We start from the raw sequence: 17500 nt of genomic DNA on the forward strand, positions 1-17500 counted from the left end.
CATCACCCTAAAAACACCATACCAAAAGTTCGGAGGTGGGAACATTATCGTATGGGGCTGCTTTTCAGCAAATGGTATTGGTAAACTTCACATTATTTAATGAAGGATGAATGGGCAAATGTACCGGGACATTCTTGACAAAAATATGCTGCCATCTACGAGGCTGATGAAAATGAAACAAGGGTGGACATTTCAGCAGGATAATGTTCCAAAATCTACTGTCAAGGAAACTCTCAATTGGTTTCAAAGAAAAAAAAAAAAATAAAGCTGCTTGAATGCCCCAGCCTAACCCCTGTTCTCGGTCGATCATTTTGAGTCAGTCATTTAAAAAGTAGCTCTCAAGGCAAAAAGTGTGGCCACCCCTACCCTAGTTGGTTAGCTATTAGGTCTGCATAGTTTCCCTTGATAACTAAAGAATGATCACACACACAATCAACCAAAACAAGCAGGTCTAATTTTTTCATAGCACTCAGAATAATAGTATTGTGGATCAGTAGAAGATTGTTACTGATAAATTGAGGTGGTGGTTAAGAACAAGTGTATTGTGATTACCATTTTTAATAGTAATAACAATGATCAGCAGGGGAAGAGTAAAAGAGAAAAAAAAAACAACACTGAAGGTGATAGATGATTTTGAGTCTGTACATCAATGCCACCTTGAATCTATCCATCCATCCATCCATTTTCGGAGGCGCTTCTCCTCACTAGGGTCGCGTGCGTGCTGGAGCCTATCCCAGCTATCATCGGGCAGGAGGCGGGATACACCCTGAACTGGTTGCCAGCCAATCGCATGGCACACACAAACAAACAACCATTCGGACTCACATTCACACCTCGGGGCAATTTAGAGACTTCAATTCACCTACCATGCATGTTTTTAGGCTGTGGGAAGAAAACAGCCAATCGCAGGGCACAAACAAACAAACAAACAAACAATCATTCGTACTCACAGTCACACCTACGGGCAATTTAGAGTCTCCAATTAATGCATGTTTTTGGGATGTGGGAGGAAACCAGAGTGCCCGGAGAAAACCCACGCAGGCACGGGGAGAACATGCAAACTCCACACAGGCGGGGCCGGGGATTGAACCCCGGTCCTCAGAACTGTGAGGCTGACGCTCTAATCAGTCATCCACCGTGCCGCCTCCCTGAATCTAATATTCATTAATCACAGCTAGGGTCTCTTAAGAAAAGCCAGTGAGAAGAGGACAAATTGTGAAATCCTTTACAGATTTGATTTAACTGCTGATCTAGTAGCATTCAGGACAATTTCTTCTAGGGTCACCTGTTTTTTGCAGGTTTTTGTCACTTGAATCTTGATTGTTATTTACTGTCTGACACAGGTTACAGATTGCAGTTTGTGCAAAGTCAACATTTTCCTCCTTGATACATACCAGACACCCGGTCCAGGACTTCAGCCAGAGTGGTGGAGATTGGTAACTGGAGAGTGCGGTACTTGTGGCCAGCTCCATACATGGGATGTTGGATCATGTGGCTGGTAGCATTGATGCGTCCTTTGTATAACTGAGAAGTCAGATGATACAGGTACAGCTGTATTAATTTTGTACATTGAAATTGGGTCATTTTCATACAAGATCCAATTAGATTTTACTTTAGACCTGAGAATGAGATACTTTTGTTCACTTCGTCTCTAGCTCTCATACAGTGCAGACGCTTTTTTGCTTGCGTCGCTTCACATTTTTCCTTGCTGATAAGATTGTTTTTCTTCTAGAAAAATTAAAAGCAGCGACTCCTGGATATTTTTAAACCTGTGGGACTGTGGCTTTTTTTTTGTAGATACAGTCAGTTGTTGCTATATTCCAATATTTTCTGATACCCTCTCACAATTGCGTGAGCGTGGCCTGCTAATTAGCACAAGCCTGCTCTTAGAAACAAGAACAGCAATCAAGATGCCTCCCTTTTCCACTGAGGACTATCACGGACTGCTGCAGAGGATGCCAATCCTGGAAACGAAAATCCACAGTCTTGAAGTGTATGTGGATGTAAATGGACAGTCGGGGAATGAAACCACTCTACCGATGTCTCAATAGGTTGAGCAGAAGTGTGCTAACAGACAGCCACTTATCTCAACAAAGAGGACGGATGTGGACTGTGGAAACGGTAATGGACCATCCAGCAGCTCTCCCGGAATTTACTGGGAGCAAAGCCCAAAGATATGGGACAACATCTAATACGGAGGAGACAACACCAGCAGATTACCGAGGAATCTGGCTGGCCTGAGTTGTGGGCTGCTTCAACGCTGAGTGAGCGGCCGTGGACGGTCGCTACAGCGAAGGGCAAGAAAAAAGGACACGAGTCAATGCAAAACATTGACATCAGACTTACAATAGATTTGAGCCCCTCTCGAGAGGGGTTGGACTCTCTTTCACTTGGACTCTCTTCCTCTCTGGAGTTGCCCATGGTGAGAGGCGCCGAGCAGGTGTGGTGCTGCACGGAAAAGGGTGTCGTGCCCTCTCCAGGTCGGGGATGAGATCATGCCCCAAGTGGAGGAGTTCAAGTATTTTGGGGTCTTGTTCATGAGTGAGGGAAGAATGGAACGGGAGATTGACAGGCGGATCGGTGCAGCGTCTGCAGTGATGCAGACTTTGTATCGATCCGTTGTGGTAAAGAAGGAGCTAAGCTGAAAGGTGAAGCTCTCGAATTACAAACTGTGAATGCTGAGACAGTTGATGAACGTTTGGATAATTTCACCTGTAAAATCTCAAATGTTATGAATGCTGTCGCTCCTATTAAAACGAAGACCATCTTGAGGCGACATAGAACAATAGCACAATGATGGTAAAGACCTCTAAATCAAAGTGTAGGAAAGCAGAACCTAAGTGGAGAAAAACTAAACTCTAAATGACCTCTACAGACAAAGTCTTTGTAATTTTAACCAAGAGTTAGACAGGGCTAGACAGCAACACTTTTCTCAAATCATCAGTAAGAACTTCAACAATACTCACAAACAGAATGCAAGTATTGTTGAAGTAGTCTTAAAGTAGCTGCCATTAAGCCTCTGATTAAAAAATAGAACGCTGGACGGTTCCATGTTAGCAAGCTATAGACCCATCTCAAATCTCCCTTTCATAGCCAACTTCGTTGAGAAAATTATTTTTAACCAACTCAGCAATTTCTTGAACTTAAAATTGACTTTTTGACATATTTCAATCAGGGTTCCGAACTCATAACAGTACAGAATCTGCTTTAATCAAAGTGCTAAATGATATAAGGTTGAATATTGACTCGGGAAAGGTGTCAATTCGGGTCTTGTTGGATCTCAGTGCGGCTTTTGATACGGTAGATCATAATATACTGCTGAACTGGTTGGAAACGGTGGTAGGACTAAATGGAACAGTCCTTAAATGGTTCAGGCTCTACCTGGAGGAAAGGAGTTATTTTGTAACCATTGGAAGTGTTCAATCTCATCGAATGGCAATGACCTATGGGGTCCCTCAAGGGTCAGTTCTTGGACCTCTCCTGTTCAGCCTGTGTATGCTACCCTTGCGTGAAATTCTTCATAACTTAAATTTTGACTATCATAGCTATGCAGATGACACACAGTTATATCTAGCAGTGTCTCCAGATGACTACAGTTCAATTGAGGTGTTGTGTCACTGTCTAAAACATAAATATCTGGATGAGCCAAGATTTTGTTCAACTAAACCACAACAAAACTGAGATAATTGTTTTCGGCAATAAAGAAAAGAGGATTGCTGTTAGTAAATACCTGGAGTCACTCTCTTTAAAATCCAAAGACCAAGTCCGAAACCTTGGTGTTCTGATAACATTCCGACCTGACATTCAACAGTCATATCAAATCAATTACTAAAACTGCCTTCTCCCATCTGAAGAACATATCCAGAGTGAAGGCTTGCATGTGTCAAGCAGACCAGGAGAAGCTCATCCATGTTTTTATCTCAAGTAGACTTGACTATTGTAATGGTCTTCTGACTGGACTCCCCCCAAAAAAGAGCATTAAACAGCTGCAGCTCATTCAGAATGCTCCAGCTCGGGTTCTGACCAGAACAAAGAGGTCAGAGCATATTACTCCAAAGTCTTTACACTGGCTTCCAGTCAGCTTTAGAACAGATTTTAAAGTTCTGCTACTAGTCTATAAATCACAAAACAATTTAGGTCCTGAATACATGAATGAAATGCTAATGGAATATAAACCCAGTGGGGCTCTGAGATCGACAGACTCAGGTCAAATAGTGGAACACAAATGGAATAAGTTGCCAACAGAAGTGACGTAAGCCCCAAGTGTGCATATTTTTAAGTCCAGGTTAAAAACTTATTTTTTCCCATGCTTTCTTGAGCATTTCCACTTTTAAATGATATTTCTTGCACTGTATGCTGTTTTAATTAATTTTATTTTATTCTTTTTGTTTCAAAATGTTTAGAAGCTGTTTTTTTCTTTGTTTTTAAATGCTTTTAATCATGTAAAGCACATTGAGTTACCTTGTGTATGAAATGCGCTATATCAATAAATTCGCTTTGCTTATGTCAGCCAACCTTAAAATCATTTAGCTTTAGTGTAGAATCCCAAATTCCAATGTCCTTGTGGTAAAATCAATTTCAACAGCAACAACAATGTGGCTTGGTAAATTTTAACTGTACAGATGACCTAGTTAGTTGCAATTCCCTCTTTTAGCGTGCTAAATTTAATACAATAAAATCATAACGGCAACTGCTACAACTAGGAGGGAAAATGGTCGGATTTTGTTAATTTAAAAAAGATATATATATATATATATATATATATATATATATATATATATATATATATATATATATATATATATATAGCTAGCACTGGAAAAATTTATTAAACAGCTTTTGTGACAACAAATTGCAATTTAAGATCAGATTGCGTAGAAATAGAATATGCCAGCCCACCTAATAAGGGTGACCAGCATTGCATAACGTTTCTTCACTATGTAGTCAGAGATTAATATGACTGTACGTGGTGACCAGCAGTGAGAGGGAAAGTAGTGACAATGTCTGATTTAAAAGTAACTTGAGCCTTATATTAATTAAGGTTGAAAGTTGTTGGAAAATTTTGGTCTGTTGAGAAGGAGTGGGAATAATTTTACAAAAGTTGTGAAAATTGTAGATGTCAGATTCTGGCTTTGGGGTTTGTCAGATTATGGAAATGTATAAATAAATGAAAAGGTCCTTCATGTCTTAATCGGACAATGACCCCAAAGACAATTTTGATTTAACAAGACATCTCTACACACATAGTTGAATGGGGTCAATTCCTTTGCAGTCCAATTGTTTTGTGGCGAGAAAAAAAAGGTTTCTTATATAATTAAATCATTATCTACACAGAGCATATGAAAGACTTAAGAAATGTTGAAGAACAACCAGCTACCCACCGGGCATGGGGACTGTAGGAAGACGGTGACTTTCTCATCCTCCAACATAAGTTGCAGGAACAGCCTTCGTATGAAGCCAGAGATGTTTCCAGAGATAGGCACATTGCCTCGCTGAGGTGCTGATTGGAAGAGCTCACAAAGAACCTCCAGCAAAAAACAGATAAAGCAATGTTGAATATTAGCACTGTACAAGTTAGGCATGCCGTTAGTTCTTCCTATGATCAAGGGGAATGAAAAACCTACCTGTGCCATGAGCCGCTGGTTGTTAGGGTGGCAGGAGATGCACTGCAGAAAGAAAGCCACTGTGGCATTCTCCAAAGCTGTTCTCTGCTGGGTGGTGAGCCCTCCTGATTGGCAATAAGATGCCAGGGAAAAACGTGAGCCTAAGGGGTGTGGCTGGGATGGGGAGGGACCTCCAGAAGAGGCCTGGCCCATGGATAGACAACCTGTGTTTGCACTTGCACTGGAGTGGCACAGTAGGAAGAGCAGTGCCGTCCAAAGAGGGTTGACCTCTGGTCCACCTAACCAGTCCTTCATGGCGTGGCTGTTCCCTACTTCTGTGAGGAAGCGCAACACTGGAGCAGCTAACTCTGCGACAAGAGGTGGACGACTGTTTGTAGATGTGGAGCACGACTGGTACTGGTAATGTCGCCTGTCAGCCAGAGCAGCAGGCAGGGGCAGGTCAGCACTGGCGAGTAGACAGACACAGAATTGGGCAAGGCTGCGAACAAGCAGTGAAGGCAATCCCGAGTCAAGCAGCTGCTCTATTGCTCCTGGAGACTGTGAGGCAGCTGCTAGTGTGGTTAGCTGGGACTCTGATAAAGTCACTGGAGGTCTTGCATGCTTTGAATCATCTGTAAGTCCTGTGGTGGAGGTGGTGTTAGCGTTATGCTGCTTTTTGCCATCATCAGTCATGGCCAGTTGGCGCTGCTGGGCTTGACAGTGACTGGCGCTGGGCGTTGATACAATACCCATCCATGACATGAGCAACGAGAAGTAGCTTGGATGGATGTGACACATGGAACACAGGAGGCTGTCCACAGCCTTCTTTAGCACAATGTCGCAAGGCAAAGACATGGACCAATTGTACAGGAGTCTAAGGGAAAATAAAAGCACCACAGTCAGAGCATCTAATGATGTTACTATTTACAGGGCTAGACTTTCAATGTCGACATACAGTCACATGCAACTACAGCTGTTAAAGATGGTCCATCATTTTGATCATGTTGCAGTATGTTCTAAATATGAGGTGATTTTAATATGCATGAAAAGAGCAAAATCCAAAATGTGGATTACAATAGTAAAAAAATATAATTAGATAATGATGGAAATGTGTGGAATTGAATAAGCATCTAGTTAAGAAATACAATTAGCAATTTGCATAGAAAATAGACTGTCAATATATATTTGCATACGTATAGAGACTATGGAATGTTCTACTGGAAGTATAATCTGTAAACAAACATCTGAATAAAGAGAAAACAAATCTCTTACATTTTGTTAGAAACCATTAAATCTTAAAGTTTTTCAGCAAGGTTCTTTGTGTCAAACATAAATGAACATTTTATGGAAAAAAAAATTTGTTGAAAAGAGAAATAAGAAATTGTTCTCACAAATAGATTGTGTTAGTTACTATACATATGCATAATTTTAACAATATAGGTGAAAAAAAAAAACGGACTCAAATAGCTCTTGGTTGAGGAGTGTCGGGAGGTCGTAATCAACAGGCAGCTCGTAGCTGTGCCATAAAATGGCTGCTACACAGTGGAGGTGGGATGGTGAGGGCATGAGGAGCCCATACTCCCTCAACGAAGAGGAGCCACTACTGTTGCTCGAGTAGCCCATGGGAATTTTTAGAGCTGCGATCCTTGAAGAGTCATGAACCCACTGGAGGAGAGCCTGGATTCTGGAACGATAAAGTTCAGAGCACATTTTAATGAGTCAGGAAAATATTAAAATATCCATTCCATTGTCCTTCAAGTGATATTGGTCAAACTGCCTTAAAATGCAACAAACGGCGCACTGCGACAGTAAAGGATGACAAGGATAAACAGACACTTTTTACGATCAGTTTAAAAGCCTCTCTCGAAGCTCACCTTGATAGAAAACAGTTTCTCATTCATCATTCTAACAGTAAAGCTGAACAACAAAATCAGACAGTAAGGACACCCTAATTTAAAACAAGCCATGTGTTTCAAGTACCTGTCCTTGGTTCCTGAGTCCTGTGTAGTACCCAACTGGTATAGAATGTCTATAGTTGAGTCTGAGGAGAGGCCATTTAGTCGACCAAATAACAGAGGACTGTTCAAATCTAGAAAGAAAGAAAAACAACAGTTTTTTTAAATTAAAAAAGAAATACATTTTATTTAAATTAGTAAAAGGTACTAGAAATGTCATGAAATGCTCACCCCTAAAGCTGGGTATCATATATGAGCACGAAAATAAAAAAAACTGTTCACTCACTGGCCGGATCAGTGCCGGAAGCAGCGCAGTTTCTCAACAGAATGTCGATGAGTTTAAGACCAATGTGGGTAGACTGCAGGCCAATCTTGACCAACACCGCTTCAATATTAGGTGAGTGCATACCACAGTAAGGTGACATGAGCAGTGCAGCACAAGTCTGCAAAAGATTAGCTGTAGGTGCTGCTGCACTGGCCATCATGGCCTCCAGGTCACTGACATGCGTCAGGCAATGGTGAAGAAGACGCAGCCAACCAATACTGTGTAGAAAGAAGACAAAGGTTACCATCAGGTACATGTGACAAAAATAGAACTGCAAGTTGATGCTAATGTATTCGGTACCTGGTTTTAGAGACCTGGTCCTCAGAGGGTAAGAAAGGGTTGTTGACTGTTGCAGAGGAGGTGTTACCAAATGCTGTCAGACCCAAGAGTTTGATCTGAGACAGACCAAGGGTGCTGGCATCACGAGGCCGGTGCAACCTTAGACATACAGCTGACGCAACCTCAGCCTTCACCAGCTGGATCTTGATGTAGGTGAGGCCACTAGTGATAACTGGCGTGGAGAGTGGCAGCATGTTTACCCCATCAGCACTGATCTCCACGGAGACGGAGGATGGGCATGCTAATTGGTGAGGAAAAAAAATAGAACAGCTAAATAAATTCTTATCTTTTGCTGCTTAAAAACTTAAGTGCAGAACATTTCCCATTTTTCCATAGTTACACTCAAAATTAAGGCCCAACCAATGTTTTTTTTTTGTAATATTTGCTGTGCTGAACTATTTAAATTGTTTTTGTTTTATCGCTTCATTGCTACTTACTGTAGGTTTAATAAATGCAATTGTAATGAGATTTGAATAATTTTGAGAAAATACAGAAACTGTTTGTAGTATATTCTACAACCCCAATTCCAATGAAGTTGGGGCATTGTGTTAAACAAATAAAAACAGAATACATCCATCCATCCATTTTCTGAGCAGCTTCTCCTCACTGGGGTCGCGGGCGTGCTGGAGCCTATCCCAGCTGTCATCGGGCAGGAGGCGGGGTACACCCTGAACTGGTTGCCAGCCAATCGCAGGGCACATACAAACAAACAACCATTCTACGGGCAATTTAGAGTCTCCAATTAATGCATGTTTTTGGGATGTAGGAGGAAACCGGAGTGCCCGGAGAAAACCCACGCAGGCACGGGGAGAACATGCAAACTCCACACAGGCGGGATTGAACCCGGGTCCTCAGAACTGTGAGGCTGACGCTCTAACCAGTCGTCCACCGTGCCGCCTAAAAACAGAATACAATGATTTGCAAATCATGTTCAACCTATATTTGATTAAATACACTATAAAGACAAGATATTTAATGTTCAAACTGATAAACGTGATTGTTTTTAGCAAATAATCATTAACTTAGAATTTTATGGCTGCAGGACGTTCGAAAAAAGCTGGGACAGGGTCATGTTTACCACTGTGTTACATCACCTTTTCTTTTAACAACATTCAATAAACATATGGGAACTGAGGACACTAATTGTATAAGCTTTATAGGTGGAATTCTTTCCCATTCTTGCTTGATGTACAGCTTCAGCTGCTCAACAATCCGGGGTCTCCGTTGTCATATTTTACGCTTCATAATGCGTCACACATTTTCAATGGGAGACAGGTCTGGACTGCAGGCAGGCCAGTCTAGTAACCGCACTCTTTTACTACGAGGCCACGCTGTTGTAGCACGTGCGGAATGTGGTTTGGCATTGTGTTGCTGAAATAAGCAGTGGCGTCCATGAAAAAGACGTTGCTTGGATGGCAGCATATGTTTCTCCAAAACCTGTATGTACTTTTCAGCATTAATGGTGCCTTCACAGATGTGTAAATTACCCATGCCATTGGCACTAACACAGCCCCATACCATCACACATGCTGGCTTTTGAACTTTGCGTCCATAACAGTCCGGATGGTTCTTTTCCTCTTTGGCCCGGAGGACACGACGTCCACAATTTCCAAAAACAATTTGAAATGTGGACTCGTTTGACCACAGAACACTTTTCCACTTTGCATCAGTCCATCTTAGAAGCCGGCGGCGTTTCTGGGTGTTGTTGATAAACGGTTTTTGCTTTGCATAGTAGGGTTTCAAGTTGCACTTACGGATGTAGCCTTGAACTGTATTTACTGACATTGGTTTTCTGAAGTGTTCCTGAGCCCATGTGGTGATATCCTTTACACACTGATGTCGGTTTTTGATGCAGTGCCGCCTGAGGGATCGAAGGTCACGGGCATTTTCGGCCTTGCCGCTTACATGCAGTGATTTCTCCAGATTCTCTGAACCTTTTGATGATAATATGGACCGTAGATGATGAAATCGCTAAATTCCTTGCAATTGGTTGTGAATGACTGAGCAATTCAGGGAAGCTCATTTTATACCCGATCATGGCACACACCTGTTCCCAATTAGCCTGTTCACCTGTGGGAAACAGGTGTTTGATGAGCATTCCTCAACTGTCTCAGTGTTTTTTGCCAACTGTCCCAACTTCTTGAACACAACAAACAGTTTAACACAACGTCCCAACTTCATTGGAATTGGGGTTGTATTATTGAGCAGGGCATGACTTACTAGCTAAAGAAGCAAGATGTGGCTGAATGTGTAGCTCCTTTAGCAGCACAGCAGCAGGGAGATGAATGGTGAGGTCACACCAAGCCTCTTCTGGAAGGAAGATGTAGGACCAGGCTGCAGAACGAGCTCGGCGGTGAGGCGGCGTAGCTTGAAGCAGGACTTCTGCCGGCTGCGCTGTTGGGCTACTGGATGTAATTGTACCTGAGAAAAGACAGATCACTTCAAATTGATTTCATGTTGTACAGTCCCAGATGTCATTGTGGAACTGTATTGAAGCACCTAACGGGGCAAAGTTGTGGAGTCCCTCTGCGTTGTCAGGTTCTGACGTCATCACTCGGGATTTGAGGTTGCCGTCTGATGCCTTTCCTGGACCTGAATCTAAAAACTTCATAATGGTGGACACCATACTGCGTGCAGTGTTCACTATGGCCCTGGTGCTAGTCACCATGTTGTTACAAATCAACTGTACGCCACCTGGTTAGGGACAAGGAAGTGTTATGACCCTGCATGTTGAGAACTACATCGATTGATGATTAGAAGGTAGACATTAAAAACAAAGTTCAGTCAGTATGGCTGTGGATCTGTGATTCTACCTACCCATGTCATGGAAGGCTTTGAGAGCCTCACTAGTATCCAACACTCGCAGAATGAACCACAAAAGAGGCTCAGACAGCTGACAAGTGGAAAGAGAACCCTAAAAAATGGGCCAAATATACAGTTGAAACCACAAGTTTACACAGACTATATAAAAAGACACTAGGGATGTCCTGATCACATTTTTTTGCACCAGAGTCCGAGTCTTTGATTTTAAGGATTTGCCGATACCAAGTCCCAATCCGATACCTTGACAACGCATACATTTTAAATTATTATTATTATTTTTTAAAAGAGCGTGGATCCAAATTTAAGCTAATATACGTACAAACTGTATGTGTATGTATATACAGTGGCTGAAATAAGTATTTAACATCACCATTTTTCTCACTAAATATACTTCCAAAGGTCCTATTGACCAGGAAATTTCACAAGCTGCTGAGAAAAACAAGTAATCCAGATATTCAAAGAAAGTAAAACAAATAAGCTCAGATATTAAATTGCGTGCAAAAATGTGAAATGACACAGGGAAAAAGTATTGAACACGTGAAGAAAGGGAGGTGCAAAAAGGCATGGAAAGCCAAGAGAACACCTAAAATCTATCAAAAATCAAACAGCAATCCAGCCCCTTGTCAGAGCAAATTAATATCAGCTGGTTCAGTCAGAGTTGATGGCCCACAAAAAGGTCTCATTGACAAGGTGTGAGTCAAGTCACATGTCATGATGGGTAAGGGCAATGAGCAGTCTCAAGACCATTGCAAAGTAATTGTTGCAAAACATGATGATGGCATTGGTTACAGGTGCATATTTAAGCTTCTGAATGTTCCAGTGGGCACAGTTGACGCCATAATACGCAAGTGTAAAGCCAATCATACCACCATAAATTTGCCTCAATCAGGTGCTCCTTGCAATATTTCTGACAGAGTGCAAAGAAAAATCTGAAGAGTTATTCAAGAGCCTAGGAACACCTATGGAGCGCTTCAAAAAGACCTGGAATTTGCAGGTATTGTTGTCACAAGGAAAACAGTGAGTAATGTACTCCGCCGCCATGGCCTGTATCGCACGCTCACCACGCAAGACCCGATCGCTTGAAAAAAATAAAAAATAAGAAAAATAAGAAAATTAAAAAGAAAAAAGCATGTCAAAGCTCGTTTAAAGTTTACATAACATTTGGACAAGCCAGATAAATACTGGGAGAATATAGTCTGGTAGGATGAGAGCAACATTTAACTGTTTCGATGCCACAATGCACACCACGTTTGGAAGAGAAATTACACTGCACATCAACCTAAAAAGACCATACCAACAGTAAAGTTCGGAGGTGGGAACATGATCGTGTGGGGCCGTTTTACAGCAAATGGTACTGGCAAACTTCAGTTAATTGAAGGAAGGATGAATCGGCCAAATGTACCGAGACGTTCTTGACAAAAACCTGCTGCCATCTATGATTTAAGCAGGATAATGATCCAAAACATACTGCCAAGGAAACTCAATTTGTTTCAATGAAAAAAAACTAAAGCTGCTAGAATGGCCCAGCCAATCACCTGACTATAATCCAATCGAAAATCTATGGAAAGAATTGCAACTCAAGGTCCATAAAAGAAGCCCACGGAACCTTCAAGATTTGAAGACTGCTTATGTCGAGGAATGGGCCAAAAGCACACCAGAAAAATGCATGCGACTAGTTTCTCCATGGGCTCACCACCTGCAGGAAGGGCCATAGGGGTCGGGTGCAGTGCGAGCTGGGCGGTGGCCGAAGGCGGGGACCTTGGCGATTCGATCCCCGGCTACAGAAGCTGGCTCTCGGGACGTGGAATGTCACCTCTCTGGCAGGGAAGGAGCCCGAGCTGGTATGTGAGGTCGAGAAGTTCCGACTATATATAGTCGGACTCGCCTCCACGCACAGCTTGAGCTCTGGTACCAGTTCTCTCTCGAGGGGTTGGACTCTCTTCCACTCTGGAGTTGCCCACGGTGAGAGGCGCTGAGCAGGTGTGGGTACACTTATTGCTCCCCGGCTCGGCACCTGTACGTTGGGGTTCACCACGGTGGACGAGAGGATAGCCTCCCTACGCCTTCGGGTGTGGGGACGGGTCTTGACTGTTGTTTGTGCCTATGCACCAAACAGCAGTTCAGAGTATCCACCCTTTTTGGAGTCCTTGGAGGGGGTGCTGGAGAGCGCTCCCGCTGGGGACTCCATCGTTCTGCTGGGGGACTTCAATGCTCACGTGGGCAATGACAGTGAGACCTGGAAGGGCGTGATTGGGAGGACGGCCCCCCCGATCAGAACCCGAGCGGGGTTCTGTTATTGGACTTCTGTGCTCATCATGGATTGTCCATAACGAAAACCATGTTCAAGCATAAGGGTGTCCACACATGCACTTGGCACCAGGACACCCTAGGTCGCAGTTCGATGATCGACTTTGTGGTCGTGTCATCGGACTTGCGGCCGCATGTCTTGGACACTCGGGTGAAGAAAGGGGCGGAGCTGTCAACTGATCACCACCTGGTGGTGAGTTGGCTCCAATGGTGGGGGAAGATGCCGGTCCGACGTGGCAGGCCCAACCGTATTGTGAGGGTCTGCTGGGAACGTCTGACGGAATCCGGTCAGAAGGAGTTTCAACTCCCACCTCCGACAGAACTTTGCTCATGTTCCGGGGGAGGCGGGGGACATCGAGTCCGAGTGGATCATGTTCCGCGCCTCCATTGCTGAGGCGGCCGACCGGAGCTGTGGCCGTAAGGTGGTCGTGGCGGCAATCCCCGAACCCGTTGGTGTACACATACATGTATATACATATACAGTACACATATTGAACTACCCAAAATGTGTATTGGCTCAACTCAGACAACTTACAATAAATTACAAAAATAGGAGTGTGTTTTTGACATAATGTTGGCAAATCCAGGAACTATAGACATATGACATTTATGCTATTAGAGTGTGAACATTAAGCAAATTACAGATCAGTGTGCAGGATGCTAACTAAATATTTCTCATGGTGCATTTCGACATTATACTTCCTGGGGATGCAACGACCACCAATTTGGTTGAATCATATAAGCTTTAACATAGAGTGGGGGGGGGTCACTCTAAGCTCATGGTAAACATTTACATTGTTATTTATTAGTTCACCGAGTCTTAAGGCTATAATGTCCATGCAGCTACAGAGTTGGTGGGATACATCACGTGCGTGGCTATGCTCATCCACAAACGACACTATTGATTTATGACCACAAGCTTGCTTGTCACAAAATAATTCGCACTTGTGAAACTTCTATTTGAAGTTAAGTCGTTTAAATGTGTCACAATTGCTAAGCTCCCTGACGTTCTCTCGACTCATTGACGACGACGTTCAGCGAGGTGGATTTACAGAGGGTACAGAAAGTTTTCAGACCCCCTTAAATTGTTCACTCTTTGTTATATTGCAGCCTTTTGTTAAAATAATTTTAAGTTATTTTTTCTCCTGATTAATTTACACAGCACCCCATATAGACTGAAAAAAACAATTGTGATATTTCAGTTTTTCTTTAATCAGCAAAAATTTCAACAAGTATTCTGACCCTTTGCTGTGACACTCATATTTAACTCGGGTGCTGTCCATTTCTTCTGATCATCCTTAAAATGGTTCTACACCTTCATTGGAGTCCAGCTGTGATCGATTATACTGATTGGACTTGATTAGGAAAGCCATACACACTTGTCTATATAAGACCTTACAGCTCACAGTGCATGTCAAATGAGAATTATGAGGTCAAAGGAACTGCCTGAAGGGCTCAGAGAAAGAATTGTGGCAAGGCACAGATCTGGCCAAGGTTACAAAAAAGGTTCTGCTGCACTTAAGGTTCCTAAGAGCACAGTGGCCTCCATAATCCTGAAATGGAAGACGTTCCTAGAGCTGGCCGTCCGGCCAAACGGAGCAATCGGGGGAGCAGAGCCTTGGTGAGAGAGGTAAAGAACAACCCACAGATCACTGTGGCTGAGCTCCAGAGATGCAGTCGGGAGAAAGTTCTAGAAAGTCTACCATCACTGTAGACCTCCACCAGTCGGGGCTTTATGGCAGAGTGGCCCGACGGAAGCATCTCCTCAGTGCAAGACATGAAAACCCGAATGGAGTTTCCTTAAAAAAAAAAAAAAAAAAACACCTGAAGGACTCCAAGATGGTGAGAAATAAGATTCGCTGGTCTGATGAGACCAAGATAGAAATTGTTGGCCTTAATTCTAAGTGGCATGTGTGGAGAAAATGCTCATCACTTGTCCAATAGAGTCCCATCAGTGAAGCATGGTGGTGGCAGCATCATGCTGTGGGTGTGTTTTTCAGCTGCAGCGACAGGGAGACTGGTTGCAACCAAGTACAGGGATATCCTGGACGAAAACCTTCTCCAGAGTACTTAGAACCTCAGACTGGGCCGAAGGTTCACCTTCTAACAAGACAATGACCCAAAGCACACAGCTAAAATACCGAAGGAGTGGCTTCAGAACAACGCCGTGACTGTTTTTGAACTGACTTAAACCCAATTGAGCATCTCTGGAAAGACCAGAAAATGGCTTCCCACCAAGGTTCACCATCCAACTTGACAGAACTGGTTAGGATCTGCGAGGAATGGCAGAGGATCCCTAAATCCAGGTGTGAAAAACTTGTTGCATCATTCCCAAAGACTCATATTAGCTCAAAAGGGTGCTTCTACTCAATACTGAGCATAGGGTCTGAATACTTAAGCCTGTGTGATATTTCAGTTTTTCTTTTTTAATAAATCTCCAAACATTTCAACAATTCCGTTTTTTTTCTGTCAATATGGGGTGCTGTGTGTACATTAATGTGGAAAATTATTTTAGTGTGGAAAATCATTGGCTGCAATATAAAAAAGAGTGAAAAATTTAAGGGGGTCTGAATACTTTCCGCACCCACTGCATATTAGGCTATGCAGACTGATTTAGAAATACAGTGTCTTTCAACATAGGCTTAGTGTGGGCTGTTGGTGTGGTGCAACGGGCCAATAAAATCAATCACGTGTGCGCACACACACAAACACACGGAGCATGTCTCTTTCACAGACGCTTATGCACGTACTAAAAAAATAAAATAAATTTGAATAAACCCAGAAAAGTTACACTGTGTAATATAAAATGAAGCCATTATTGTGTCTTTGTACATTTGGATTATTTTGTCACTTTGTGACATTTAAAATGTCAGAAAATGAATAAAACGAATCTTTTTACCCAATCTCAATCAGCTTATAATCATGTGATCAACCCCGATTTTCAATCACGTGATTGGATCGGGACATCCCTAAAAGACACACATGGTTTTTTTTTTTTCTTCACTGTCTCACATGAAACCAGACTAAACTTGTCCTGTTTTAGGTCAATTACAATTACCTAAATTATTTCTATTTGCTAAATGCCAGAATGAGAGGATTTTTCTGACAATTTTTCATGACAAAGTCAGATGTTAATAACATACATTGCATTAGTAATTGGTACCATTGCCTATAAATTGTATGACTTGGGTCAAACAGTTTGGATATCCTTCCACAAACCTCTAACAATAGTTGCCAGGAATTTTGGCCCACTCCTCTGACAGAACTGGTGTAACTGAGCCAAGTTTGTTGACCACCTTGCCCGCACATACCTTTTCAGGGCCAACCATACATTTTCAAAAGACTGAAATCAAGGCTTCGTGATGGCCACTCCAAAACATTGACTTTGTTATCCTTGAGCCACTTTGTAACCAGTTTGGTGTTTTGCTTTGGGTTATTGTCAATATGAAAGACCATTTGCACCTAAGCTTTAACTTTCTGGCTGACGTCTTGAGATCTTGCTTCAGTATTTCCCCATAATGTTCTTTCCTCCTGATGCAATCCTTTTTTTTAAGTGCCCCAGTCCCTACTTGGGCAAAACATAATATGCCACACCCGTATTTCACAGCTGGGAGGGTGTTTTCAGGCTTGGAGGCCTCCTCCTTTCTTCGCCAAACGTGACGATGCTCACCATGGCCAAATAATTAAATTTTACTTTCGTCAGACCACAGGACATGTCTCCAAAATTTAAGGCATTGGCCCTGTGTGGATTTACAAATTGTCATGTGACTTGTTTCTTTTGGAGTTACGGCTTCTTCCTGACAGACTCACCTTTCAGCCCACGTCGGTCTTGTACTCGTTTCACTGTGGATAATCGTACACTCTTAACAGTTTCAGCCAGCATCATCAGGTCTTTTGCTTTTGTTCTTGGGTTGATATGCACATTTCGGACCAAAGCACATTCATTTCTGGAACATAGAACCGGTTTCCTTCTTGAGTGGTATGATGGCCGGTCACTCCCATGGTGTTTATACTAGCATATAACTGTTTGAACAGATGAATGTGGCACATTCAGGCATTGAAATCTTGGTTGACTACTTCTGACTTTCCCATTATGTTACACACAGAAGCTGTGTTTCAGGTGTGCCTTCAAATATATGCATAGGTTT

General features: G+C 42.6%; 1 protein-coding gene across 6 annotated transcripts in view; it reads right to left on the reverse strand.

Annotated features, from left to right (window-relative positions):
* Positions 1 to 17500, reverse strand: part of birc6 (baculoviral IAP repeat containing 6) — a 184394-nt gene that overhangs the window by 77018 nt on the left and 89876 nt on the right. For all 6 annotated transcript variants that reach the window (XM_061690491.1, XM_061690495.1, XM_061690492.1 and 3 more), the window contains 10 exons: positions 11040 to 11136; positions 10722 to 10916; positions 10443 to 10643; positions 8184 to 8463; positions 7845 to 8101; positions 7584 to 7692; positions 7063 to 7287; positions 5625 to 6477; positions 5382 to 5525; positions 1395 to 1524 (listed from right to left, as the gene is read on the reverse strand). In XM_061690491.1, coding sequence (XP_061546475.1) covers positions 1395 to 1524; positions 5382 to 5525; positions 5625 to 6477; positions 7063 to 7287; positions 7584 to 7692; positions 7845 to 8101; positions 8184 to 8463; positions 10443 to 10643; positions 10722 to 10916; positions 11040 to 11136 — 2491 coding nt within the window. The remainder of the gene's footprint in view (positions 1 to 1394; positions 1525 to 5381; positions 5526 to 5624; positions 6478 to 7062; positions 7288 to 7583; positions 7693 to 7844; positions 8102 to 8183; positions 8464 to 10442; positions 10644 to 10721; positions 10917 to 11039; positions 11137 to 17500) is intronic.

This window comes from Phycodurus eques, chromosome 11 (genome assembly GCF_024500275.1).
Source record: "Phycodurus eques isolate BA_2022a chromosome 11, UOR_Pequ_1.1, whole genome shotgun sequence".
NCBI classification, from domain to species: Eukaryota; Metazoa; Chordata; class Actinopteri; order Syngnathiformes; family Syngnathidae; genus Phycodurus; species Phycodurus eques.